General features: G+C 42.9%; 1 protein-coding gene across 8 annotated transcripts in view; it reads left to right on the forward strand.

Moving 5' to 3' along the window:
- Window positions 1–27,643, forward strand: part of exoc6 (exocyst complex component 6) — a 56,588-nt gene that overhangs the window by 1,056 nt on the left and 27,889 nt on the right. For 7 of the 8 annotated variants that reach the window (XR_003888943.1, XR_003888948.1, XM_029838767.1 and 4 more), the window contains exons 2-5: window positions 3,646–3,817; window positions 11,742–11,789; window positions 16,075–16,165; window positions 18,608–18,653. Coding sequence is in view for 6 of the 8 variants with exons in the window: in XM_029838767.1 (XP_029694627.1) it covers window positions 3,646–3,817; window positions 11,742–11,789; window positions 16,075–16,165; window positions 18,608–18,653 (357 nt within the window). In the remaining 2 variants the exon portion in view is untranslated. The remainder of the gene's footprint in view (window positions 1–3,645; window positions 3,818–11,741; window positions 11,790–16,074; window positions 16,166–18,607; window positions 18,654–27,643) is intronic. The other variant, XM_029838763.1, reaches the window with a different exon arrangement.

Raw genomic sequence — 27,643 nt, forward strand, 5'->3', positions numbered from 1 at the left:
AAGTAGCAGAGGGGGTTGTTAATCAGTTTCTGCTGCTTTGTTAATGAAATTAACAACAGGTGCATCAGAGGGGCAACAATGAGACTGAGGAATGGCTTTCCAGGTTGAGGCCACTTTTTTCCCCCTCCTCATCTCTTTTGGCTGATTTTTTACTGACTAACTTTCTACTGCTGTAGTTACTCATTTGGCTTGGATCAACATCTCTGTTGATAGCATGGTGCGGTACCTGGACGCTACAGAGGTTGCACAATTAGTCCAACTCCTCCAGGATGGCACATCAATACATGCCGTTGCAAGGTTTGCTGTGTCTCCCAGCACAGTCTCAAGAGCATGAGGAAGATTCCAGGGTGACAGGTAGTTACTCCAGGAGAGCTGGACAGGGCCGTAGAAGTTCCTTAAACCCTCAGCAGGATTGGTATCTTCTCCTTTGTGCAAGGATGAACAGGATGAGCACTGCCAGAGCCCTACAAAATGACCTCCAGCAGGCCACTGGTGTGAATATTTCTGACCAAACAATCAGAAACAGGCTCCATGAGGGTGGCCTGAGGGTTAGGGTTAGGTAGGGTTAGGGTTAGGGAGCACAGGGCCCACTACAGGACGTCGGGCCCTGTGCTCACTGCCCGGCACCGTAGAGCTCGATTGGCATTTGCCATAGACCACCAGTATTGGCAACTACCCCACTGGCGCCTGGTGCTCTTCACCGATTACAGCAGGTTCAACCTGAGCACATGCGACAAACATGAAAGGGTCTGGAGATGCAGTGGAGAACATTATGCTGCCTGCAACATCATTCAGCATGACCGCTTTGGTGGTGGGTCAGTGATGGTCTGGGGAGGCATATCCCTGGAAGGACGCACAGACCTCTACAGGTTAGATAATGACACCCTGACTGCTATTAGATATCGGGATGAAATCCTTGGACCCATTGTCAGAACCTACGCTGGCGCAGTGGGACCTGGGTTCCTCCTGGTCCACGACAATGCCCGACCTCATGTGGCTAGAGTATGCAGACAGTTCCTGGAGGATGAAGGAATTGATACCATTGACTGGCCCCCACGTTCAGTTGACCTAAATCCAATAGAACACCTCTGGGACATTATGTTTAGGTCCATCCGGCACTGCCAGGTTGATCCTCAGACTGTCCGGGAGCTCAGTGATGCCCTGGTCCAGATCTGGGAGGAGATCCCCCTGGACCCCATTCGTCGTCTCATTAGGAGCATGCTCCGACGTTTTCAGGCATGCATTCAAGCACGTGGGGGCCACACAAACTACTGAGAATCATTTTGAGTTGCTACAATGACATTTTGGCAAAATGGACCAGTCTGCTGCATCATTTTTGCCTTCCTTTATTGACATTTGTTGCTAATCAGTATTTTTATGTATTACTTAACTCATGCTTGATGTTGGTGTAACATTACAAGTCTAAATCATTTGTACACTGCTGCATGGACATATGGAGATGTTTGAGAAGCAATACTCAACATTTCAGTACATACTGTACATATACTATATGTTTACCTGGATTCAGATGGGTGTCTTTATGTAGTCTGCCTTGCCTAAATTTCACAATAGCTTGCAGTTTACCTCTTTTAATTTTATTTGAATCCATTACAATAAACATTTAATAAATGCGCAGAGGATATTTAAAAATTTCATCATTATACAAATTACTATTAACTTCATCAAATGCCAGAGCTTTTTACTCTCTTATCACTAGGTGGAGCTGGTTACCTTTCTCGACTACGGTAATCTCTTCCTCCTCCACTTTTTATTCTTCAAAACTTTTAGATCACTGGCATAGACGTTTTGAAATAACCAAATCAAAGGTGTTTTGTGTTTATGAGGGTCAGTTTTAAAATGTAAGATTTTTTTTTTATATCAAGCCTTCTTAAAATTTTCCAATGCTGTAAAAATGTGGATAATAAAAACTTAAAGCACCATCGTACAGCAGAGTACCGTATTTTCACGACCATAAGGCGCACTGTAATAAAAGGCGCAGTCTCAGTTATGGGTGCTAAATCTGTATTTAAAACATTCATAAGGCGCACCGTATTATTAGGCGCATGCTAAAACATACAGTAAAAAATGACAACAGAAGTAAAACAGACACATTTCGACACATTTATTGAAAAAATATTCATTCTCCTGCCACAAAACCATCAAATTTTTCATCTTCTGTATCTGAATTAAACAGCTGCGTTATTTCAATGTCCACCATCTCGAATTCCTCTTCTTCATCATCTGAATCAGACTCACCGACCGGTTCCGACCCGCATATGGTGGCATAACTTGCCTGCCGCTGCCTCATAGATGTGGCTGGGCGCGGTTATCTTGTCGTGGCAGTAGGTGCGGAAGATGACCACCCTCTCCTGGTAATCCGTGGGCAGCCCGCTGCGCAACAGTTGTCCTTGCCTGTATGGAGCGATGCCGCCTCCTCATAAAGTGAAAACACCAAGACGGACCTCCTTGGAAGTGCTCAATGTCCATTTCTTCAGCAATCGCTTTGGCCTTTGGTGACAGTAGAGACGCCCTTCCAGTTGTTCGCTGTTCCACAACCAACTGGTCCACTCGGTCTTCCAGCTCGGGCCACCTTGCTTTGTTCGCGCAGAAACTCAGCTTCACCTTCCTCACTTTCGTTCACTTTCTTGTTTTCTCCACTTTCTGACCATGGACTCATTTACATTAAAATGTTGTGCAGCTGCTCGATTGCCATTTTCAGCCGCATATTCGATGGCCTGTAGTTTAAAGTAAGCCTCATACACGTATCGTTTTTAGGGGCCATTTTAGGGGATCCTGTCGATTTTTGAGAAAATCTCACTGTTTTAGGTGCGCCTTATAGTTGTGAAAATACGGTAATCACATGGTGCGTCATTCTCTCCAGTATGCGCTGCAGGCAAAATACACATTTAATCATAAATGCTCATTATGTATTTGTAACCATGTGACATGCCTTTAATTTTTTTTGCAGCTCAAGACAGATTTGTTTTTTGCTTTTTTGGTCCAATATGACTCGTTTAACATTTTGGGTTGTCGACTTCTGCTCTAGATAGAATTGAAAGTAGTTTTCAGATGCAACATATCATAGTACTAGTAAGATGGAATTTGTTATTAAATGGTGATATGCATTTTTAAAAATGTATAAACAATGCATTTAAAAACGATCAAATTCATGTTGACCAATCTCAACAATTCTGTATTAATATATAAACCATAAAATCATATCAGACAAATTATTGTACCGGTATCTAAACTGCATTGTGATTAACCTCTAGTTAGACGTTTATTTGGTGTAGGAGAGCCCTCTTTACTCTAGGTCTGGTCCATTTCACAATTTCTATTCCTTTTTCATTAAAAAAAAACCATCCAAAATATTTGGGTTCAAAATAGTATTAATAGTAATATAGTATTGCAAAACTTTATATTTATAATGCCATTCATTGTACAATTTCTATCAGAATGAGTGTTATTAAATTATTTCCTTATATTTTATATATTTGTGTCTGTATGTATACACACAAATATATGTGTTCGTGTGTGTGTGTATATATATGTATATATATGTATATTGCCACCAAGTTGTCATTTTAATTCTAGTTCTCTAGTAATTTTCCTATAATTGGTTAGTGATTTTTGTTTGTCTATTAGGTCTATTTATGATGACCAACCGAATGCTCACAAGCGCTTCATGGAAAAGCTGGATGCCCGGATAAGGAACCATGACCGCGAAATTGAAAAGATGTGCAATTTCCATCATCAAGGCTTTGTGGATGCCATTACAGAGCTCCTTAAAGTCCGAGCGGATTCAGAGAAACTGATGGTAAGAGTAATGACTTCCTGTACATCAATGGAATATATGATGAAGACATTAATGAATAAGTACCTGCTTGTCTACATTACATTTACACTACAAATGTAAAATGCTTAAGTATATATAGTACCGTATTTTCCGGACTATAAGCCGCTACTTTTTTCCTACACTTTGAACACTGCGGCTTATTCTACGTGCGGCTTATTTATGTATTTTTTTCTATCGACCGCTAGGGGCGCTTGAGCAGAAAAGTTACTGCCGCGTCACAGGCACTGTTTGAAAAGCAAAGCAAAGGTAGTGTAGCATGTTGGGGAGGGTCAGTGTGTTCTATTAGTGTTCTATCTAGTGTTCTATTTATTGAGTTCTGGTTGTTGATGTATTTAATTACTGTTTTAATTACTGTTTGCACCTGCACACCATAAGCCAGGTTATGTGTGTGATTGAAGACCTCCCTTCGTTGACATGTTTAGTGGTTATTAAAGTGGCTCTTTCTGCAGTCGAACTGCCTGCATCTGAGTTTATCCGCGAAGTATGTTTCAATGCTGCTTATAGACAGGTGCGGCTTGAATAAGTATAAAATTGATTTTCTTTCTAAAATTAGAATACGGTAATTCAAAGTATTTCTTCTGCACTTGGTAAATCTGTTAAGTATGGATATAAAAACATTTTTCATTTAATAGAACAACAAAAACAATAATAGATATGAGCTCAGGTGGAAATTAAACATAAAGAGTCTAGTCATTCAGGTCTAGTAAAAAAGGAGGTAATGGATCATCACTATGTAGCACACTTGTTTTTCCCTTATTGACCTTTGTGATTATGTCGTCTTGCCCACTTGCTTGAAAGCTTTACTTTTCGAATGAATTATAATCAAAAAGCCGACTGGTCAATTGGGTCATGGCTCTCAGCTGTGTGACAAGAGCTGAAAGTTCAAAAATCCCCATCCGGGAATCGAAAAGTTTGTCACTGAATCTGTGAGAAAGAGCCTGTCACAATCCATTAAGCTCTCTAAAAGGGCCAATGCACTGATGATTGATTCAGGTCCCTACTGCCTGGTTAATCCTAATTTGCCTGCTTTGTCCTTGTCTTTTCATGGACAATGAGCTGATTACATTGCTGAGCAGCTGTTATGAGAAGGGTATAGACAGAAGATTGAGAATGGATGATAAAATGGATGTGCCAAGCCCAAGCCCAAGCCCACCTTTTCCAACCAAAGGGAGAAGCATTCTGTGCACACTAGTCAAAAACCCCACAATTTAGGGGAAATCCTGGTTTGGGCACAGCATGTTTTGCTAGTGTGAGTGCTCCCTTAGATGACAGACTGGATTGAAAATATTTTCCACAGGAATGGAGGACACCTTCAAATTTAAAAGATGTAGTCCCTACTTTGTTAGGAAAAGACTGAATTTCCTACAGGCACTAAAAATATTTAATTTACCAGATTTGATCAGAACGAATTGATTGCTCTTTCTGTAATTACAACACAGTTCTGAGTAAGTGTGAAAAGGATGATTTTCCACAGAGTCAAAAACTGTATGCATGTCAGACGTGCCTTTTCATTGTTATAACAAGCTTTGAGTGCAGACTGAAGTGGATCAAAGACTGTGATGTAGCTGAAGAAGCAAATTTTAATTGGTCTTTTTTTTGGTTATATTGATGATGGATTAATGGATGGTGGTTGTACTTTATTCATCCTACGTGGGAAATTACAATGCAGCAGCAAGGCATTGAAGTCAATATTAAACTGTAAATATAAAAACAGAAAAATATTCTGATCTAAAATAAAAAGTAGAAGTTATAAAACGATCTTATATATTATATCAGAACAATATAAAAATTACTGGACTACTGAGCACGCCTCAATATAAACCGCACATGCTAAAATTTAAAAGAAAATTAATTTTATACACATATAGGCCGCACTTGAATATAAGCCACAGGCTTTCATGCTGTAATAAGATATTTACATAGAAAGCCGGCACAAGGAGGAGGGTTTTTTTAGTGTTAATGTATAACATGCTTTTTCTAAAACTGTGCCTGAAACTCAGTAGTACAGCATCTACACGCCATCAACACAGAACCATCATGGCTTCACTTTAAATTTACAAGCTGAATCATATGTGTTTCTTCAGGCTTTCCATGATGAGGGTGTGTGCATGATGCACAAAATGACAGTTCAAATTAAAAATTAAAACAAGTGTCCCCTCAGCGCATAATCTTTACCTTCATCTGTCTGATTTTTGAGTTTACTACTACAGTGCCCCCAGTGGCTGTTTGCCAGTACAAATCTCTAAATTAGCCGCACTGTTCTATAGGCCGCAAAGCGTGGCTTATAGTCCAGAAATGACAGTATATACAAAAAATTAATTGAACTATAATATAGTAATTGATAGGACAATGGAATAGTGACTGATTTTAAAACATCAAGCAGAAGTTTTATTATTATTTGGCATATTGCAGAGCTGTTGAAGAGACATTTTATTTTAAGAGCAGTTTATTGAGCTTCCAATCCGCCACAGTTTTAAAAGTCTGAGACCCACAATGGATCCAGCATTCTTAATGATCTTATCAAGTCTGCTGTTGTTGCTGCCTCTGCTGCTGTTAGTAGAAGATCCCCATTTTTTTGCTGGACTCACTGAAAGATCTTAGCTTCCTAAGGAAATAAAGTCAGCATATCCCCCTGTACACAGCCTCTGTGTTTGATTTCCAGTTCAGTCTCTTGTCGATCACCACTCCACAGTATTTATAGTCCTCTTAACTCTTCCACCACTTCCCTGGTGATCCGTAGTCAGTGGCCATCTAGCCTCAGGTGATTCTGCTTAGTCCACTCAACAAAGTTTTCTACTAGTGCCCTGTACTCACCCTCTTCCTCTCTTATACACAGCTATATCATCAGGAAACATGAGATACAGTCATGTAAAACAATTTGGACACCAGGCTAAATATCAAGTTTTAAGAATTGTTCATATATCCATTGTTTGGCTAGCTAACATAACGGCAGTTCTTCGGATAGTATGGCCGAGGTGTCTTGCTATGTGATATGGTAGCTCCTGTATTGTCAGATAGTTTATTGAACAAGTACCAGTGGTGATGGTCCGTGGGTTCCTAGGTCTGCACTAGCCACACACGGCTCTGACAAGCCCGGCATTTACAACCCAACAAAAGGCAGAGGCGAACACTAGCTCGCTGCTGAACAAATGGCTTGAACAGCCACTCCCCTAAATCTAGCCTAGGATGTGGCCATTCCGCGGGTTTGCACACAAACCCGCTAGCAGCAGCAAACCCCTACCCCAGATTGTTCAAATCAAATCAAATCAATCTTTATTTATATAGCGTCTTATACAATCAAAATTGTTTGTTGTCAAAAACTCCCCTTTAACAGGAAGAAACCTTGAGTAGGACCAGGTTCATGTAGGGGGACTCTCCTGCTGATGGCCGGCTGGGTAAAGAGAGAGGAGAGGAGAGGAGAGGAGAGGGAGAAGGAGAAGGAGAAGGAGAAGGAGAAGGAGAGGGAGAGGGAGAGGAGAGGAGAGGAGAGGAGAGGAGAGGAGAGGAGAGGAGAGGAGAGGAGAGGAGAGGAGAGGAGAAGGAGAGGAGGGAGAAGGAGATGGAGATGGAGAAGGAGAGGGAGGGGAGAGGGAGAGGAGAGGAGAGGGAGAAGGAGAGGGAGGGGGAGAGGAGAAGAGGGAGAAGGAGAGGAGAGGGGAGGAGAGGACGGGCACAGAGCACACACAAAAACACACACAAAAATACACTATTTATACAGTGGGTCAGCGGGGCCGGAGGTCATCATGCAGCTCCGAAGACGGCAATACCTGTAAATGAATGGGGGGGGGAGAGAAGCAGAAAAACTACACAAGAATCAGCATAACTAGTCTGCTTGATGAGGGAGAGGAGAGGAGAGGAGAGGAGAGGAGAGGAGAGGAGAGGAGAGGAGAGGAGAGGAGAGGAGAGGAGAGGAAACCATGACCCAGTGGGGGGGTGACAGAGGCCTGTCAGGTGATCATGTTTCCGGACCCCGGCAGCTTTGGCCTATAGCAGCACAGCTAAGATGTTAAACTAATGATTAGACGACAATTTAATAATTTGTCTGTCTATGATAGTAACTGGAACTACAGGTTCTACAGGTTTTAAGTCTGATCTTAAAAGTAGCGATGGAGTCAGCCTCCCGTACCTGGACAGGGAGCTGGTTCCATAGCAGGGGGGCCTGGTAGCTAAATGCTCGGTCCCCCATTCTACTCCTAGAAACTCTGGGAACCACAAGTTGACCAGCATTCTGAGAGCGGAGCGGTCTATTGGGCTGATAAGGTATCACTAGCTCCTCCATGCTCCATCAGCTGGAGGCTTCTTAAAGAGTTGTTTGGACACCCTGATAATAAAGAATTACAATAGTCCAGCCTGGAAGTAACAAAAGCATGAATTAACTTTCAGCATCATGCCGCATCAGTAGTTTCCTAATCTTTGTGATGTTCCTCAGGTGAAAAAAGGCACTTCTAGAGACTAATTTAATGTGTGAGTTGAAGGATTGAGATTTTGATCAAAAGTTACTCCTAGATTCCTCACAGAGAGACTAGATGTTAATGAGATACCATCTAGAGTGATTATGTGATCAATCAATCAATCAATCTTTATTTATATAGCGTCTTATACAATCAAAATTGTTTCAAGGCACTTTCCAGAATCCCAGGGCCTGACCCCAGACAAGCAACAGTGGCAAGGAAAAACTCCCCTCTAACAGGAAGAAACCTTGAGCAGGACCAGGCTCATGTAGGGGGACCCTCCTGCTGATGGCCGGCTGGGTAAAGAGAGAGGAGAAGGGGGAGGACAGGTAGAGGATAGGATAGGTAGGAGAGGAGAGGAGAGGAGAGGGGTAGAGGAGAGGAGAAGTAGAGTGAAGGGGAGGTAGAGGAGAGGAGAAGGAGGAGGAGGGGAAAGAGGAGAGGAGAGGGAGAGGAAAAGGAGAGGAGAGGAGAGGAGAGGCACAGAGCACAGAAACACACACAAAAAATATGATATACAATCACTTCAGCGGGGCCGGAGGTCATTATGCAGCTCCGAGGGCGGCGATACCTGTAAATAAATGGGGGGGGAGAAGCAGAAAAACTACAGAAGAATCAGCATAACTAGTCTGCTTGATGAGGAGAGGAGAGGAAACCATGACCCAGTGGAGTGACAGAGGCCTGTCGGGTGATCATGTTTCCGGACCCCGGCAGCCTTGGCCTATAACAGCATAACTAAGATGTGACCTAACGATTAGACGACCCCCTAAGTATGATAATTTGTCTGTCTATGATAGTAACTGGAACTACTGAATTAGTAACAATAAGTTTTTTCAAAGAGGTAGGTTTTGAGTCTGATCTTAAAAGTAGCGATGAAGTCAGCCTCCCGTACCTGGACAGGGAGCTGGTTCCATAGCAGGGGGGCCTGGTAGCTAAATGCTCGGCCCCCCATTCTACTCCTGGAAACTCTGGGAACCACAAGTAGACCAGCATTCTGAGAGCGGAGCGGTCTATTGGGCTGATAAGGTATCACTAGCTCCTCCAAGTAGGATGGAGCTAGGCCTCTGAGGACCTTGTAGGTCAAAAGAAGGGTTTTAAAAATTATTCTAAATTTAACGGGCAGCCAATGAAGCGACGCCAGTACAGGAGTAATGTGATCTAATCTATCCCTGAGAGGTTCAGGACCAAACACCATGACCCCAGTTTTTCCTGAGTTAAGGAGGAGGAAATTTGAAGACATCCAGGACTTTATGTCTTTAGGACAGGTCTGAAGCTTCACTAACTTCTCTGTCCCCTCTGGTTTCATGGATAAATAAAGCTGAGTGTCATCAGCATAACAATGAAAATTTATCCCATGCTGCCGAATAATGTTCCCTAAAGGAAGCGTGTACAAGGTGAAAAGGATTGGTCCAAGTACAGAAGCTTGGGGAACTCCATGACTAAACCTACTGTATGAAGAGGGAACACCATGGACATGAGCAAACTGGTATCTATCAGATAAATATGATCTAAAACAGTCTAGTGCTGTCCATTAATCCCAATCACATGTTCCAGTCTCTGTAAAAGGATGCTGTGATCAACTGTATCAAAAGCAGCACTGAGATCCAGCAGAACCAGCATAGAGACCAGTCCATGATCTGAAGCTATGAAAAGATCATTAGTAACTTTAAGAAGTTTCTGTGTTGTGATGAGCTCTAAAGCCTGACTGAAACATCGCAAACAGGCTGTTCCTCTGCAGGTGCTCCAGTAACTGAGTCACCACCACCTTCTCAAGAACTTTAGAGATAAAAGGAAGGTTGGATATTGGTCTATAATTTGCTAATACATCAGGATCTAGTGATGGTTTTTTAAGCAACAGCTTAATCACTGCCACCTTGTAGGACCGGGGTACATAACCTGTCACTAAAGAACCATTGATCTGGTCCAGGATAGAACTGCCTATCAATGGTAAAACATCCTTCAACAGGTGTGTTGGGATGGGATCTAAAAGACACGTGGTGGTCTTGGATTTCTGAATTAGCGATGGCACCTCAGAAAAATATATAGGGCTGAAGGAGTTTAAGGGCTCGTTGGAGAACCTGTATGTTCCCACAGTCAGCACATCTGGTGATGGTCCAGTTGTTGGGATGGCCTGGTTAGCTTTTTCTCTGATGGCTAGAACTTTATCAGTGAAGAAGCTCATGAAGTCTTCACCACTAAGGGAAGAAGGGATACGTGGATCTAAAACACGGTGACTCTTGGTTAATTTGGCCACATAGCTGAAAAGAAACCTGGGCTTGTTCTTATTTTCCTCAGTTAAAGAAGAAAAATAAGCTGATCTAGCCTTGCAAAGGGCCTTTTTGTAAACTAATAGACAGTCTTTCCAGGCTACATGATAGCTGTCTATTTTACAAGAATGCCACTTCCTTTCCAGTCTTCGCACTTTCTGCTTGAGGGTCCTGATATGTGAATTATACCGGGGGCACACCTGTTCCTGATGCACTATCCATACAAGAGTGTACAGCTTAAACCACACACAACATCTGCACTCGCTTCTCACCAGGAGAAGCAGTGAATGCATGAACTCTGCCGTTGTTCTGGATTAAAGTCATGGCAGAATACCCCGAGATCGCCACAAAAGCACTGAAAACCCTGTTGCCATTTCCGACATTGTATCTGTGGGAAGCAGGGTTTTCTGCAATGACGGCAACCAAAACCAAATTACGGAGCAGACTGAACCTAAGTAGCACACTTCGGGTTTCATTGTCTCCCATAAGCCCAAGATGGGACCGTCTCAGGGCTCCCACTGATTCAGTGCTGTGCAATAGCGAGGATTTTCATGCACTTTTTGTTTTAGTGTTGTGTCTTAATTTGAAGGTATGTTTAAACGTTACCATAGCGACCAGAGTGTGTTGCATTGTGTTGGGGCAGAAAGAATGTTGCTCTGTTGTCGGTGCGACGTTACGAGGATGCCGCTAATAAAGTTGCACATGATTACATAGTGGATTTCCGTTCATTATTATTATTATTATTATTATTATTATTATTATTATTATTTATTATTATTATAGAGAAAATACCACAGTTTTTAATGTCAATCTTGTCATTTTATTTTGTTTTTATCTGCTACACCTTAATATTGGGCCATGAAAATATTGTCAGACATTAAACCGGTCTGTGGTACAGAAAAGGTTGGGGACCACTGCTCTAATGGATCTACTCTGATAAATGTCACCCAAGTCAGGTAGTCTGGCATCCATGGTGACCATTTTCTAGGACAAGACAGTGCCCCTGAGCTATTGAAAAAGATGTATATAATTGTTATGTATTATTAGATACACAAATTTGTATATGTTATATTTTGGAATTGTAGGTATTAAAAATATTGGAATTCAGTGTTTGTAAAAAAGGGATTAAGACTGTCTGATAAAACTAATATGTCTGTTCATTTCAAGGGTCAAGTTACAGACACTAATAGAAGACTACAACATGCTGGGAGGGAGGTAAGTCTATAGAAAACATGCGCAAGAGAAAAAAATGAAATTTTATTTCTATCATTTCTGTTCCCTGGTAGGAGATAAAATAGGTAAACCACATATTATATGACACCCTTGCCCACATCCTCTTTGATTCAATCAGTTCAACACCTATTATATGTGACACGTAAGCATGCCCCGCTGAGCAACTACCAATCTAGAGTCAAACCTCAACGTGCTACTGTATTGTTGAACCAACAGTCAGGACAGTGAGCCACCAAAGGATGCTGTGATATCCAAACAAGAAAAATGTGTGTGGTGATGACCAGCTGGTCACAGAGCAGATATCACTCACAGATACCACTTCAAACAAAGCCCATGAGGTCACCATGCCCCAGGTTGAATGCGTTTGGATACAGTATAACTTTAAAACCATCTGGTGTACAAGGGGGATGCACAAAGCATGAAGAAGCCTCTAACACAAAAGAAAGATGATGCCTTAGCACTCTCAATTTCTACCAAACTTGGGGGCAGACCAATAGATAGATAATAAATTAGATCATTCAACAGATGCAACAGGCACCACAGTTCTGGAGGAGTTCTCTGTGGGGAAGAAGCTGCAAGGGACTGGTTGGCAACAAAATTATTATCTTTACATGCCACTACTTTGCTGGCCAGCAGGCAGCCACCAGGTTCAGGGAGAAGCCCTCTTGGTGCAACCCCTATCTCACTGAAAGAAATCATTTCCACTGGGCTAGCGCACAAGTGCGCTAATACATCCATCCTCGGGGGTGCACTACAGTCTGTCATGGAAAAGAACAGGGGGCAGAGCATTGTACCATGGCAACAGGGCGTGAGACACTTTTAAGAGGGGCAGAGAACAAGTCTGCCCTGCTTGTTTACGTAGTAAACCACAGTTGTATTGTTTGTCCTGACAAGAACATCATTGTCAGAAAGTGAAAATTTTCAGAGCCAAAACAGCTGCCAGGAGTTCCAAATAGTTGACATGTTGACACCCTCCTTACTGCCACCACCCTATCAGGGACACATCTGTGGATACCACCTTCCATGAAGATATTCTCCCTATGGGAGACCCGTGACATACCGTATTTTCACGACCATAAGGCGCACTGTAATAAAAGGCGCAGTCTCAGTTATGGGTGCTATATCTGTATTTAAAACATACATAAGGCGCACCGTATTATTAGGCGCATGCTAAAACATACAGTAAAAAATGACAACGGAAGTAAAACGGTGAGTTTCGACACATCAAAGTTTTCATCTTCTGTATCTGAATTAAACAGCTGCGCTATTTCAATGTCCAACGTCCCGAATTCCTCTTCTTCATTATCTGAATCAGACTCACCGACCGGTTCCAGTTCAGCGTTGATGCCGGCTTTTGTGAAAGCTCTTACAAAACATGAAGACGGTATCATAGCCCATGCGTCTACAATCCACCCACATATGGTGGCATAACTTGCCCGCCACTGCCTCATAGATGTGGCTGGGCGCAGTTATCTTGTCTCGGCAGTAGGTGCGGAAGATGGCCACCCTCTCCTGGTCATCCGCGGGCAGCCGCTGCGCAACAGTTGTCCTTGCGCGTATGGAGAGATGCCGCCTCATAAAGCGAAAACACCAAGACGGACCTCCTTGGAAGTGCTCAATGTCCATTTCTTCAGCAATCGCTTTGGCCTTTGGTGACAGTAGAGACGCCCCTTCCAGTTGTTCGCTATTCCACAACCAACTGGTCCACTCGGTCTTCCAGCTCGGGCCACCTTGCTTTGTTCCCGCGGAAACTCAGCTTCACCTTCCTCACTTTCGTTCACTTTCTTGTTTTCTCCACTTTCTGACCATGGACTCATTTACATTAATATGTCTTGCAGCTGCTCAATTGCCATTTTCAGCCGCATATTCGATGGCCTGTCGTTTAAAGTAAGCCTCATACACGTATCGCTTGACCGGCGCCATTTTAGGGGATCCTTACGCGTAGGTGTGCCGCTAATCGATGGGCGGAGCGTTTACCGTAGTGCACCTACCAGAGGCACACAGCAGATTTTGGAACTCAGTCCACACACCATATAAGGCGCACCGTCGATTTTTGAGAAAATCTCAGTCTTTTAGGTGTGCCTTCTAATCGTGAAAATACGGTAATAGCCTAGGTTCTCACCAGAGACGACATGACAAGATGACATCATTGCCAGTCTGATTTGGAGGTTATGCAGTTTGCAGAGCTGCCAATTTGCACCACAGCAGTCATTGACGCCATCATGCCTATCAGCTGTAAAATCATTTGGACATGCAGTCTGCCACCCTGTGCTCCGACAGATGTGCTCGACCTGAAATGACACATTTCCCAACTGTTGGCTCGGGATCATAGAATGTTTCTCTATATTTACTGCTACGCAACTTCCCACTCCCTGGAGCTCACAACTAGAACAACTAGAGCAGCCTCAACACATTTGGTGAAGGTGCAAGGAGTGAATGACAGATTGAATGGCAGAACTAACTATTTTTATGCTCTTCCTTTGAATGCAGACCTCCCAAACTGCCCGTAGTCCCTGTGTAATGCTATGTGAAAGTAAATCAATCAATCAATCAATCTTTATTTATATAGTGTCTAGAAACAATCAGAATTGTTTCTAGGCGCTTTACAGAATCCCAGGGCCTGACCCCCAACAAGCAACAGCGGCAAGGAAAAACTCCCCTTTAACAGGAAGAAACCTTGAGCAGGACCAGGTTCATATAGGGGGACCCTCCTGCTGATGGCTGGCTGGGTAGAGAGAGAGGAGAAGGGGGAGTAGGACAGGTAGAGGAGAGAATAGGTAGAGAACAAAGAAATACATTATATTAATTAAAATAAACTGCCAGTTGAGTCGAGTGGGTCAGCGGGTTCGGAGGTCAGTAGGTCAGCATACAACTCTGATGGCGGCGATACCTGTTGATGAGTGGGGGGGGTGGGGGGGGGCAAGAAATAACATCACTAATCTACTTGGAGAGGAGAGGAGAACCAATTGAAAACCAATTTCCTGGTCTCATAGGGCTCAGTAGCTGTCCGAGTGTCAACATCCTGAACCATTAAGTTCATAAGAATATCAGACAGGGTTCACCACATGTGAATGTGTGTCAGGACCATGGAAGCAATCCTCCTTCCCAGGCTGCTCCACCCTCGCTGTGTGAAGGAGAGGTATCGCAGATCTTTCCTGCCAGCTGCTGTCAGACTGCACAATAAACATAACAACCGCTAACACAATCTGAATATTATATATTCTGATATGTAATTGTATTCACCCTCTGTACTATGTACAGGTACACAGAGGCCGAGTATCCATTTATCTGGATTATTGTAAATATGCACCCTCTTTGTATATTCCATTTGTATATTCCATTTGATTTCTATTTGATTCTATCTTATTTTTCTCTGAGTGCTCTTGTTGCTGTTGTTGCACTGTAAATTTCCCCGTGTGGGACAATAAAGGATCTGAATCTGAATCTGAAAGACTGCAGCAAATTCTCTTGGAGTTATGCCAAACACATAGCCTGGAACATTGTGCACGAGTTGCGCTTGCCTGCGACCAATACATTTTTTGTGGTGTGAGTTAACAGCGGTTTGGGTCATATTGACATTAATTCTTGACAAAATCTAGAAACATAGGCAGGTTGGACTTAACAGTCGTTGGGAAACTCCCGCATGTGACGGTGTTTGAGCTGGTGGAGGAGATGGCCAGCTGACTTAAAGCTTTTCAGCTGCGCAATGGCATAGCGAGAGGTAGGATGTGTCGCCATGTGTACTGGTTCAATGATAACTCTTCCTGCTCATTGTCCAATAGGTCATACATGTCCAAGCCGATATCTAGGTCATAGTTCTCGTGGCAGACATCTAGGGTTAGTCTAGGTAACCTCCATGTCAGCAAACTCCATGTGATTTGCCCAGCTCGACTGGGTCTCTGACTAGGGGCTCCTTGCCATCGGATGAAGCCGCATCCTTTGACTACCATGACTCTTAGCAAGGTGAAGACTGAACTGAATAAAGACTGTGGCGATATGAATTTCTATGTGCAGGCGGGCCTTGCATACATCAACACAAGCTGTTTACCTTGAAGACATAAATAGACGTTTCTTCAGCAGGCTCCTCGAGGGCATGATCGATTCCATAAATTATGTATTGTACCAAGTGAATTGACTGAAAGGAAACTGTATGTTTTCAGGACACATAATAATAGTAATTTAAAAGCTGTGGGTTAGATTAAAACTTTTTATCCCTAGTCACTGCAAGGCAATTGTCCTCATCCATCCATTGTGCATCTTCCCTCAGGTAACATCTCAAACAGATGAAGTGATTCACTGTCGTCTCCAGCAGAGAAACATGGTTACCACTGTAGAAAAGCTCCAGCTCTGTCTTCCAGGTACTACTGCTGCCCGTGTATGTCAACATAAGTGTTATTGTATTAAATGTACTTTCATACTGCAACTAAATTTCATGTTGCATTCTACAGGCCAAAAAAGCTAAAGATATTTTGCTTGCTATAGCATCTGTAAAGTCTGCCCACCTCAACTGCTTATGAGAATTTCCAAAACACACCAGTATTGTCTAGTATTGTGTCCCCATGCCTGTTAAAGACTCTAATATGTCAGATTTAACGTCTCAGAAATTTTGCTTGTAACTTTAACAAATACTGCATTTCCACTGACAGTATCGACTCTACTTGCATTTTTGTGTATTTCCAGTGAGAAAAAGTACCTGACACTTTGTACCTACTGTGAATTTTTTGATAGCTGCTTCTTTGGGGCGCTAAAATGAGCAGCCTGGAACTTTCAGATGCTAAAATGTGATGTAGACACATTGCAGACACTGCATTACTTAATTTTACAAAATAAATCATACAGGTTAAATACGGCAATACCCTGGTCCATCAACGGGATACAAACAGTTGTGAACTGTGTAGTAGGCGAGACAATATGGAGCTACACATTGAGAATAGAAATGAGGTTTTACCTGTTTCCGATGGCCACTCAGTGGACATAAACACGACATCGATAAAAGCTAAAAACAATAAAGGTGATTACTAAAAATGAAGGATTGGAGGTTTTTCAAAGAAAGGACTAGAAGCAGTTTAATCAAATCTACACTAATTATGGCACCGACCGGTGAGCAACGGGAGTGAGACAGCCACGGAGTTTTTAGAAACTAAACCGAGTGTTCTGTGACTTTTAGCATTTTATGGTACTGTTGGTATGGAATTTTATGGTAGCATTTTATGGTACTGTTTCAAATGATGGTAAACGCACTTTTTTCAAAGAAGCAGTTTTTTCTCCATGCAGACAATGAGCTGGCTCGTTAGCCACCAGTGCGAACTCTGTCCTCCATTTGTATTTTGCAATTGCTTTGTTACCGCCATAAACTTAAATTTGGATTCCCAGCAACATTTTAAATACTAAAATGTTAGTTTTGCTTCTGTTTTTGTTGCTTATGTGCTTCAATTCATACTTATTTATATAGTGTTTTTTATATTCAAAATTGTCTCCAGGCACTTTACAGAAACCCAGAGCCTGATCCCTAACAAGCAACTGTGGCAAGGAAAAAACTCCCCTTTAACAGAAAGAAACCTTGAGCAGGAGTGGGCTTATGTGGGGGGACCCTCCTGATGATGGCTGGACAGTGAAGGAGAAGAAGGTGCAGGACAGATAGAGGACAGAATAAGCATAAGCTTTGCAAATTAATTACAATATGTCAGGAACCAGACGAGAACCTAAGAGCGACACCAGAGTTCGGTTGAACAAAGCTTTATTTAAAAGCACAGAAGGTAGACAGGATTCACCAGGGAGCGGGCAGGATTGAATTATCAGGGACAGGCAGGGTCGAGACCAGGCAGAAGGCAGGCAGAATTTACTGGGGAGCAGGCAGGATCGAGACCATGCAGACAGGCAAGCAGGAAAACGCTGGAGAGTCATGAGAATCACAGAGGACAATCTGGCAGGGAGGCAGCGTAACTCAGGGAACTAAAAAGGGGCTCGTTAAGGCACTGATTCGCCACAGGTGCATGGGGCGAACTAGGACTCTTGGGCTGGATTGCCCACAGCTGTGACAACAATAAGCTGTCACTCTAAGAGATGAAGGGGTCAGTAAGTTCAGAGTTGGTATTCTGTGCGAACAAAAAATTATATGTTTATACGATTTTTGCCAAAGTCTTGCTATGATTTTGCAAATTGTAAATTTAATTTTGATAGTAAAAGAAGCACCAGTATAAAACAAACATTTATCAGGGATGAGCAAATTCCCTGTGTGAGGTACGTTAAGAGACTGTTTGTTCATGCATGTGCGTCCAGGGGTATTAGTTTTGCAGTATAAACACAAAATGCAAAAATGGACCGGTTCCCAAAAGAGAGTAGAGCAGAACCGATAGCGGGAACATGGGAAAGAAATGTTATATTGGCTCAAGGCAGAACTCAAAATCAAATAATAAATCAAATAAAGTGATTTATTAAAATGTATGTAAAATATTATCAAAACTTTTTCACATTTTCATATAAGCCTATTTTTCTTTCTTTTGTTACTTTTTTATTCCTTAATATATCCATATGCACCAGATACAACCACCATTAGTCCTCCACCTGCTTAGTTGAATAAAACATTCCTGCTTCATGGCAGTTAGTCTTGCTGTGTTGGAGGACTGTTGTAAGGTTCAATACAAATGTATGCATGAAAGCCAATGCTACGGATTCTGTATTATGATGAATATTTTTTGCTTTTTGAATACCTTGCTGTCTTTTAACTGTATATCTACTATATCTTCTTGAAATTAACTGAAGTGACCAAAAGCATTTTCAATCCTTCTTTTTCTTTGCAGTGTTAGAAATGTACAGCAAACTGAAGGAACAACTGGAATCCAAAAGGTAATGAAGTAATATTTAGTTATTCATGTAAAAAAAATAAAACTTGAGTGTGCACATATGAGTTCAATTTCCCATTGCCATTTGCACCAATGACCTTGTTGTGACATGCTTATGCGCGCACCATTTTTGTGTCTGGCTGCTAAAGATATTAAATGTTGGATTTGGTTATCATGATGAGTAATAATTTTCTTTGATATTTATTATTCAATAATTTGATCTAAGTACACTAAATTAACTTGGGGCACCACCCTTTTGAGAAGGAAAAAGGAAATTCAGATGGCAGAATTAACTCATTTGCAACATTAAACAGGCAGCAGGTATGTGGTACGTAGAGTACGTCTATAAATGTGTGTGTTTGTGTTTGTGGGCAGACCATGTGCTGGCTGAGATCACATGCTTGTGTCAAATATGATAGAAACAAGATTTGATGCCATTGGGGCTACTATAAATGGCATAACCAATTGTACAGGGGGCCTGTCCAATTTGTGGGCAACATTGACTTCAGCAGTGCCACAGTACCACCATATGTTCAATCTGGCAACTTTCATCTGGTACAGCTGCGGGTCGGCGAGTGTTACAGTGGAACATTGAGTAAGTTGTCCCACCTTTTTGCCAGTAGATTGTGTGCGTGTGAAGTAGCTGTAGTTACTCAGCCGTTGGAAGGCTGATGGCTCTTTTGGCAACACCATATCTGGAAAATAACAGAGGAGTTATGAGTCATCCCAGTGTCGGTCTAGGAGGAGAACACGTCAGGCACTCTGAAGCATGCATATTACTTACAGTCCAGGTCATCCACTCAAGCCACAGGTTGGCATTGCTTACCCCAGTATCTACAGTATTTCTACAAACTGTGGTTCTGTCCCAGTGGGTTTCTGTACTGGGCCAAGTGGGGGTGTTCCAGTTTGAAAAGCATGGGAGTGGGTGACGCATCCAACATTGTGGTCTCCAGTTGAATGGAGACTTGAGGGTAAGCTCATGGTTTGGAGGAGGGTCCTGTTCTCGGTGGTTAGGACAGAGATGGCTGCTATTCTCAGGAAGTCCTTGACTTCGTCACACATGGGTATATTTCCAGCAAACATGTACTTTTCCGCCTTGGTGGTCTGAATGTAGAAAATGCCATTGTCCACTGGTGTCCAGTCTTTGGTTTTCTTTGCTGCATGTAACATGTCAGCGGTTCATTTTCTTGTCCTTGGGCAACAGCGACGATGACATGCGGTTCTATGGACACACTCTCATTGAGGAAGTAGAGCTGGCCCCACTTCAGAGAAACCTCATTGGCTGCTGCACCCACGACGTTGGTGGTTCTCAGGGCCATGTCTGTAGCTCATTAGTCTTTGAGGGCCCAGCCTTCTCCCCACGTGAGGTTGAGCATGCAATGTGGTGGCAAGGCGGCTCCAACATGGGTGGATGATTTTCTTTCACTTTTTTCCACAGTGTCATTTCCTGAAAGAGTTGTTCAAGACCTCCAGTCTCAGCCAGTACACTGAGGCCAGGTCAGTTTGTGATTCAGATTGGGCTTTTAGCCACAGTTGTTTTCCTGCTGGAAATGGTTGCTTGTGGTTGGAATGGATGAAAAGTAATTTTGGGTTGCACACAATGGTTAAGTTAAGTTTAACTTAAGTTAAGTAACTTTTTTCAACTTCGGGAAGTTTGCCTGCGCTTTAGAGCCTGTAGGGGTCTCTCATGGCTGGGTTGGGTCCTTCAGTGTGTGCTGGTGCTTTCTCCATTTCCTGTCTTACCATAGTTCCTCTTTCAGCTCTGCTTGTTCTGTTTAGCCCTTCTTGTCATCTTTGCCAGAGCTTTTCTTGACCTTCTGTACATCATTTGGCTCCATCGTAGCTGTCCATCAATGATTGTCCCGTTTGGATGGCTCTGGTGAAGAGGCCACATATTTCCTCCACACTTGGTCTGTCCTCCAGGGGGCGCTTGGTTTCACTGCTGGCAGCCACAGGCAGGGGGCCCAGGTCCAAGTACATTAGTGTATTTATGTTGATGAATGTAATCATTATTATTTTAATTATTCTTTAAGACATTTCACATCTTATCTTCTTGTCCTAAATGGCTGCATGTAGATCCATATGTTAGCTGAAAAAACTTTTAATTTCTTCCCGTGCAAATCAAAATCAAATCAAATCAATCTTTATTTATATAGCGTCTTATACAATCAAAATTGTTTCAAGGCGGTTTCCAGAATCCCAGGGCCTAACCCCAGACAAGCAACAGTGGCAAGGAAAAACTCCCCTTTAACAGGAAGAAACCTTGAGCAAGACCAGGCTCATGTAGGGGGACCCTCCTGCTGATGGCCGGCTGGGTAAAGAGAGAGGAGAGGAGAAGGAGAGGGAGAAGGAGAGAGAGGGAGGGGGAGAGGAGAGGAGAGGCACAGAGCACAGAAACACACACAAAAATACACTATACAATGGGTCAGCGGGGCCGGAGGTCGTCATGCAGCTCCGAAGACGGCGATACCTGTAAATAAATAGAGGGGGGGGGGGGGAGCAGAAAAACTACACAGGAATCATCATAACTAGTCTGCTTGATGAGGAGGAGGAAAGGAGAGGAGAGGAAACCATGACCCAGTGGGGTGACAGAGGCCTGTCAGGTGATCATGTTTCCGGACCCCGGCAGCCTCGGCCTATAGCAGCACAGCTAAGATGTTAACCTAACGATTAGACAACCCCCTAAGTATTATAATTTGTCTATCTATGATAGTAACTGGAACTACAGAATTAACAACAATAAGCTTTTTCAAAGAGGTAGGTTTTAAGTTTGATCTTAAAAGTAGCGATGGAGTCAGCCTCCCGTACCTGGACAGGGAGCTGGTTCCATAGCAGGGGGGCCTGGTAGCTAAATGCTCGGCCCCCCATTCTACTCCTAGAGACTCTGGGAACCACAAGTAGACCAGCATTCTGAGAGCGGAGCCGTCTATTGGGCTGATAAGGCATCACTAGCTCCTCCAGGTAGGATGGAGCTAGGCCTCTGAGGACCTTGTAGGTCAAAAGAAGGGGTTTAAAAATTATTCTAAATTTAACGGGCAGCCAATGAAGTGACTTCACCTGTCAGAACTCTGGCTGCAGCATTTTGGATCAACTGGAGGCTTCTTAAAGAGTTGTTTGGACACCCTGATAATAAAGAATTACAATAGTCCAGCCTGGAAGTAACAAAAGCATGAATTAACTTTTCAGCATCATGCCACGTCAGTAGCTTCCTAATCTTTGTGATGTTCCTCAGGTGAAAAAAGGCACTTCTAGAGACTAATGTGTGAGTTGAAGGAGAGATTTTGATCAAAAGTTACTCCTAGATTCCTCACAGAGAGACTAGATGTTAATGAGATACCATCTAGAGTGATCATATGATCTAATCTATCCCTGAGAGGTTCAGGACCAAACACCATGACCTCAGTTTTTCCTGAGTTAAGGAGGAGGAAATTTGAAGACATCCAGGACTTTATGTCTTTAAGACAGGTCTGGAGCTTCACTAACTTCTCTGTCTCCTCTGGTTTCATGGATAAATAAAGCTGAGTGTCATCAGCATAACAATGAAAATTTATCCCATGCTGCCGAATGATGTTCCCTAAGGGAAGCATGTACAAGGTGAAGAGGATTGGTCCAAGTACAGAACCTTGAGGAACCCCATGGCTAACCCTACTGTATGAGGAGGGAACACCATGGACATGAGCAAACTGGTATCTATCAGATAAATATGATCTAAACCAGTCTAGTGCTGTCCCTTTAATCCCAATCACATGTTCCAGTCTATGTAACAGGATGCTGTGATCAACTGTATCAAAAGCAGCACTGAGGTCCAGCAGAACCAGCATAGAGACCAGTCCATGATCTGAAGCTATGAGAAGATCATTAGTAACTTTAAGAAGTGCTGTTTCTGTGCTGTGATGAGCTCTAAAGCCTGACTGAAACATCTCAAACAGGCTGTCTCTCTGCAGGTGCTCCAGTAACTGAGTCACCACCTTTTCAAGAACTTTAGAGATAAAAGGAAGGTTGGATATTGGCCTATAATATGCTAATACATCAGGATCCAGTGATAGTTTTTTAAGCAACGGCTTAATCACTGCCACCTTGTAGGACCGGGGTACATAACCTGACACTAAAGAACCATTGATCTGGTCCAGGATAGAACTGCCTATCAATGGTAAAACATCCTTCAACAGGTGTGTTGGGATGGGATCTAAAAGACACGGGGTGGTCTTGGATTTCTGAATTAGCGATGACGCCTCAGAAAAATATATAGGGCTGAAGGAGTTTAAGGGCTTGTTGGAGAACCTGTATGTTCCCACAGTCAGCACATCTGCTGATGGTCCAGTTGTAGGGATGGCCTGGTTAGCTTTTTCTCTGATGGCTGGAACTTTATCAGTGAAGAAGCTCATGAAGTCTTCACCACTAAAGGAAGAAGGGATATGCGGATCTAAAACACTGTGACTCTTAGTTAATTTGGCCACAGTGCTAAAAAGAAACCTGGGGCTGCTCTTATTTTCCTCAATTAAAAAAGAAAAATAAGCTGTTCTAGCCTTTCTAGGGCCTTTTTATAAACTAATAGACAGTCTTTCCAGGCTACATGATAGCTGTCTATTTCACAAGAATGCCACTTCCTTTCCAGTCTTCGCACTTTCTGCTTGAGGGTCCTGATATGTGAATTATACCAGGGGGCACACCTCCTGAGTTACTATTTTCTTTTTCAGGGGAGCAACAGAATCAAGCATGATTCTCAGTGAGGTTGCTGCACCTTCCGCAATAGAGTCAACCTCAGCAGGGCTAAGATTATAATGATTTACCCCTGGGGAAACACACAGTGGTCCTGGGATCAGCACCGGGATCACTTCCTTAAACTTAGCTACAGCATTATCTGAAAGACATCTGCTATAGTAAGACTGTGCTCTGAGGATAGAAGAATCCTTAATCATAAATGTGAAAGTGATCAAAGAATGGTCTGACAGGAGTGAGTTCTGAGGCAACACTGACACATGTTCGACCTCAACACCATAAGTCAGGACTAGATCTAATTTGTGGTTGAAGCTATGAGTTGGTTGGTTTATATGCTGGAGGAAACCAACTGACTCAAGTAATAAAATGAAGCCATTTCTAAAGCTGTCATTTACAACGTCTACATGGATATTAAAATCTCCAATGATAATGACTTTGTCCGTTCTAAAGACCAAGTCAGATAGGAAATCAGAGAACTCAGACAGGAGCTCTGAATGTGGCCTAGCAGGGGGCCGATATACAACTACAAACAGAAGTGGCTTTTCTGCCTTCCGGTTCAGATGTGTGATGCCAAGAGTCAGGCTTTCAAATGAACTGGAGCCATATTTTGGTCGAGGATTAATTAATAACTTGGAGTGATAGATTGCTGCCACTCCCCCTCCTCGACCAGTAACACGAGGAATATGATAATTAAGATGGGTAGGAGGAGTAGATTCATTTAAGCTAACATACTACTCCTCCTGAAGCCAGGTCTCAGTAAGACAAAATAAATCAATGTGATGATCCGCTATCAGGTCGTGTACTAACAGGGATTTACACAGAAGAGATCTAATATTTAACAGTCCACACTTAATTGTGATGTTAGTTTCTCCAACTTGTGCTTTAGTATTAATTTTAATAAGATTATGGTGATTGACCGCTCCCCTGCTCTGTGCTTGGTGAACTTTTAACCGTGGAACAGAGACTACCTCTATAGTGTTAAATATGTTATTGTTGGTGGATTAGGGTTCTAAGGAAGCAGCAGAGAGGTGTGTAAGACTACAACTCTGCATCCTGGTCTGGACCCTGGATTGTCAGGTCACTTTGGGTCTAATAAAATTAGCCAAATTACTAGAAATGAGAGAAGCACCATCCCGTGTGGGATGGACACCGTCTCTCCTAATCAGACCAGGTTTTCCCCAAAAAGTGCTCCAATTGTCTATAAAGGCCACCTGGTTTTCGGGGCACCACCGTGACAGCCAGCGACGAAGCGACGACATGCGGCTAAACATCTCATCGCTGGCCAGATTGGGGAGGGGACCAGAGAATGCTACGGAGTCCGACATCGTTTTTGCGTAGTTACACACCGACTCCAAGTTAATTTTGGTGACCTCCAACTGACGAAGCCGGGTGTCCTTGGCTCCGACGTAAATAATAACTTTACCAAATTTACGTTTACGTCTCGCCAGCAGCCGTAAATTTGCTTCTATGTCGCCTGCTCTGGCACCCGGAATGCACTTGACTATGGTCGCTGGAGTCAGCTTCACGTAGCGCAAAACAGAGTTGCCAATTACCAGGGTCGGTTTCTCAGCGGGTGTGTCGCCGAGTGGGGAAAAACGGTTAGCCACGGGAAGCGGTTGGTGGTGCACCGTGGGCCTTTGTTTTGGGCTACGCTTCCTACGAACCGTCACCCAGCCGCCCTGGCTAGCAAGCACACCTTTCCAGAATTCTTCAGCAAGCTGAACCTCAGTGAGTGCAGGGATGAGATAAATTCACTATTGAATGACAGGGATGCGCAGACTGTCCATCTTTGAGGTTCAGGGGGTGTTTTCTCCTGAATTTTCATAGGCACCAGATTCCCATTCATGCTACTTGAGTAGTGAGAGGCTAATGCCCACTCCAATAAGAAGATTCCCAGAAGAACAATTCCCAGGTGAACCTATGCTCCTGGAAATGGAGTAAGTTTCTCAACCTCCAGTGAGAGACGTGCCTCACATCCCATTTCTCTGAAAAAGACCATGAAGAGACTTGTAGTTTATCCTCCGGATGAAATGAGTTTATCCTCCAGATGATATTCTGTCCAGTGTTCTCTTCAGCCCATGATGCATCAGCCCATGATCTCATTTCTGCCCTGCTCTCCAAAGGAGGAACTGGAACACCCTAGTGCTCAGTCCCTGTGCTGTCACACAAATTAGTGCATCAATGTGGGATTTTCTATCATGGGCATTCGCACAATTGCAGCTGTAGAAAGCCTTACACCAAAATTATGGCCCAGCAATATGATGAACCAATAGACTGCTCAGACAATGATCACAGCATTGCTGAGTGCAACTTAGACTCCGATCATAATTTAGACCAGGGTTCCTCAATCCAGTTTTACGAGGGCCACAATCCAGCAGGTTTTGTTTCCTAAATGGTAGACATCCCAGGAGAAAGCAGTGCCTGCCTGGTATTTCAGAAAATCAGTGAGTCCCTTTTCATCAAGCTTCCAGTTAGTGAGAGTGACCTGAAAGGCTTCAGCTATGCGTTCCACTATATGATCTTGCAGGAAATAGCTCTTCTGGAAACACAGAGCTTTCATTACATATACCACACATACCACCACCACATAGCTCTGGTAAGGGAGAAATAAGTGAAGTGTACCACTGGTTGGATAAATTCTGCCGAACTCTGGTATACATGTCCAGTCGAGTTTTCGAAGAAAAGTAGCTGTAGCTAGGTAACTCTTAAAAAGGTTTTAAGTAGCTTTTTAAATTCGTCATGCAATAGGGACCATACCTTTGGTGATATAGTAGGCCATTGCTTTTTTAATATCTCACCCTTTGTAGCTTTTGTTATTGTAAGGCATGATACACTTTACAGGCTTTACAGGCTTTATGGGCTGAGGGGCTGCAGCCATTTGCAGTGTCACACTCTCCTCATAGAGTAATTTATGTCATAGGTGCAGATGACGGAAGAGGTTATTTGCTTACGACAGGATTTACAATTGGGGTTGATTTTGTCCTAGTCTGAAACTTTAAAACCGAAATACCTCCATATGTTTTTTCTCTTGCTATATAACTATTCTGCATCACTGCCATGTCTGCCAAATTGTGTGTAAAGGAATAAGGGTTGGCCTGCACGCACGGGTGGAAGTGAGCGAAGATAGAGAGAATGAGAATGCATTACAGCTTAGATGAGATGTGAGGGAAGTGACCAGTTGAAAAGCTAAATGGCCATATTGCAAGTTTTACATATATATAACATAGTGGCGGGGTTGTTATATTTTTATCCCCTTTTTTAAATATTCCAGTATAACTCTCAATACCGATATATTGCCCAGCCCTACTGCAGAACACATCATTGACTTTACATTTCTGTCTGGCAGGGGTGAAGGAATTTTGTCAATCCATTGAGAGAGGGGACCGTTTGAGGTTTGATCATGGTTAAGGATTGGCTAATGTGGTCTGATGTGGGGAAATAGATGAAACATGGTTTATAATGGATGTTCATTACTTTATTTTGTAAAATATATTGTTTGTTTTCTGCCATGTGTTGTGCATTTTGTTGTGTTTGAGGGTATTTTTGTGTTTATACTGTTCCTGTCGCTTTGTATATGTCAGTTCATGTTCTATTGTCCATGTCTTTTTTTGTTTTTGTTAATATGAAAGAACACATGTACATCCGTGGAAAAAAACTGCTTTGCATTGTGTCATTTTTGCCCTTTTATTTTAACTTCCCCATTATTGGGGCATAACGTCTACATGGCCACAATATGCATCCCGGGTGCTGCAAGTGCAAGTAGAGGGACAGCGCGAAGAGAAATTATCAATCACTACCACAAACTCACCAGCTTTGGACAGCAATCATTGCCAGATACAGAATATATTTGAAATTCGAGAACAATTGTTTCTCTCCCTCCTTGACCACCTGCAGTTTCAAACATATGGGAGAAAATTCCCACTTACAGCCCTTTCCAGCTTGACACAGAGCCACAGAACACTGAGCTGTCCCATTGAAAACAGAATTTGATGTTATGTATGCTATGACACACTATAGAAGGAAATATTCCACTGGTCTCCTTGGTGTTCCGGAGCAAAAAAATCTGAATGAAAGCATGCCATAGCTTTACAGATTGGCATGTCGGACCTGACTATCCTTATGCTCACTGCCACTGTTGAGCAGATAGTCTCTGCTCTCAAGAGAATAAAATTGTATGCCAGAAACACGACATGAAAAAGGTTACTTGCAGCTTTGGCCCTCACCTAGAAAATGACTTACTGATGGGACTGTAATGCATAGATCACCTTTGAGAGA

Source organism: Takifugu rubripes, chromosome 1 (genome assembly GCF_901000725.2).
Source record: "Takifugu rubripes chromosome 1, fTakRub1.2, whole genome shotgun sequence".
Taxonomy (NCBI): Eukaryota; Metazoa; Chordata; class Actinopteri; order Tetraodontiformes; family Tetraodontidae; genus Takifugu; species Takifugu rubripes.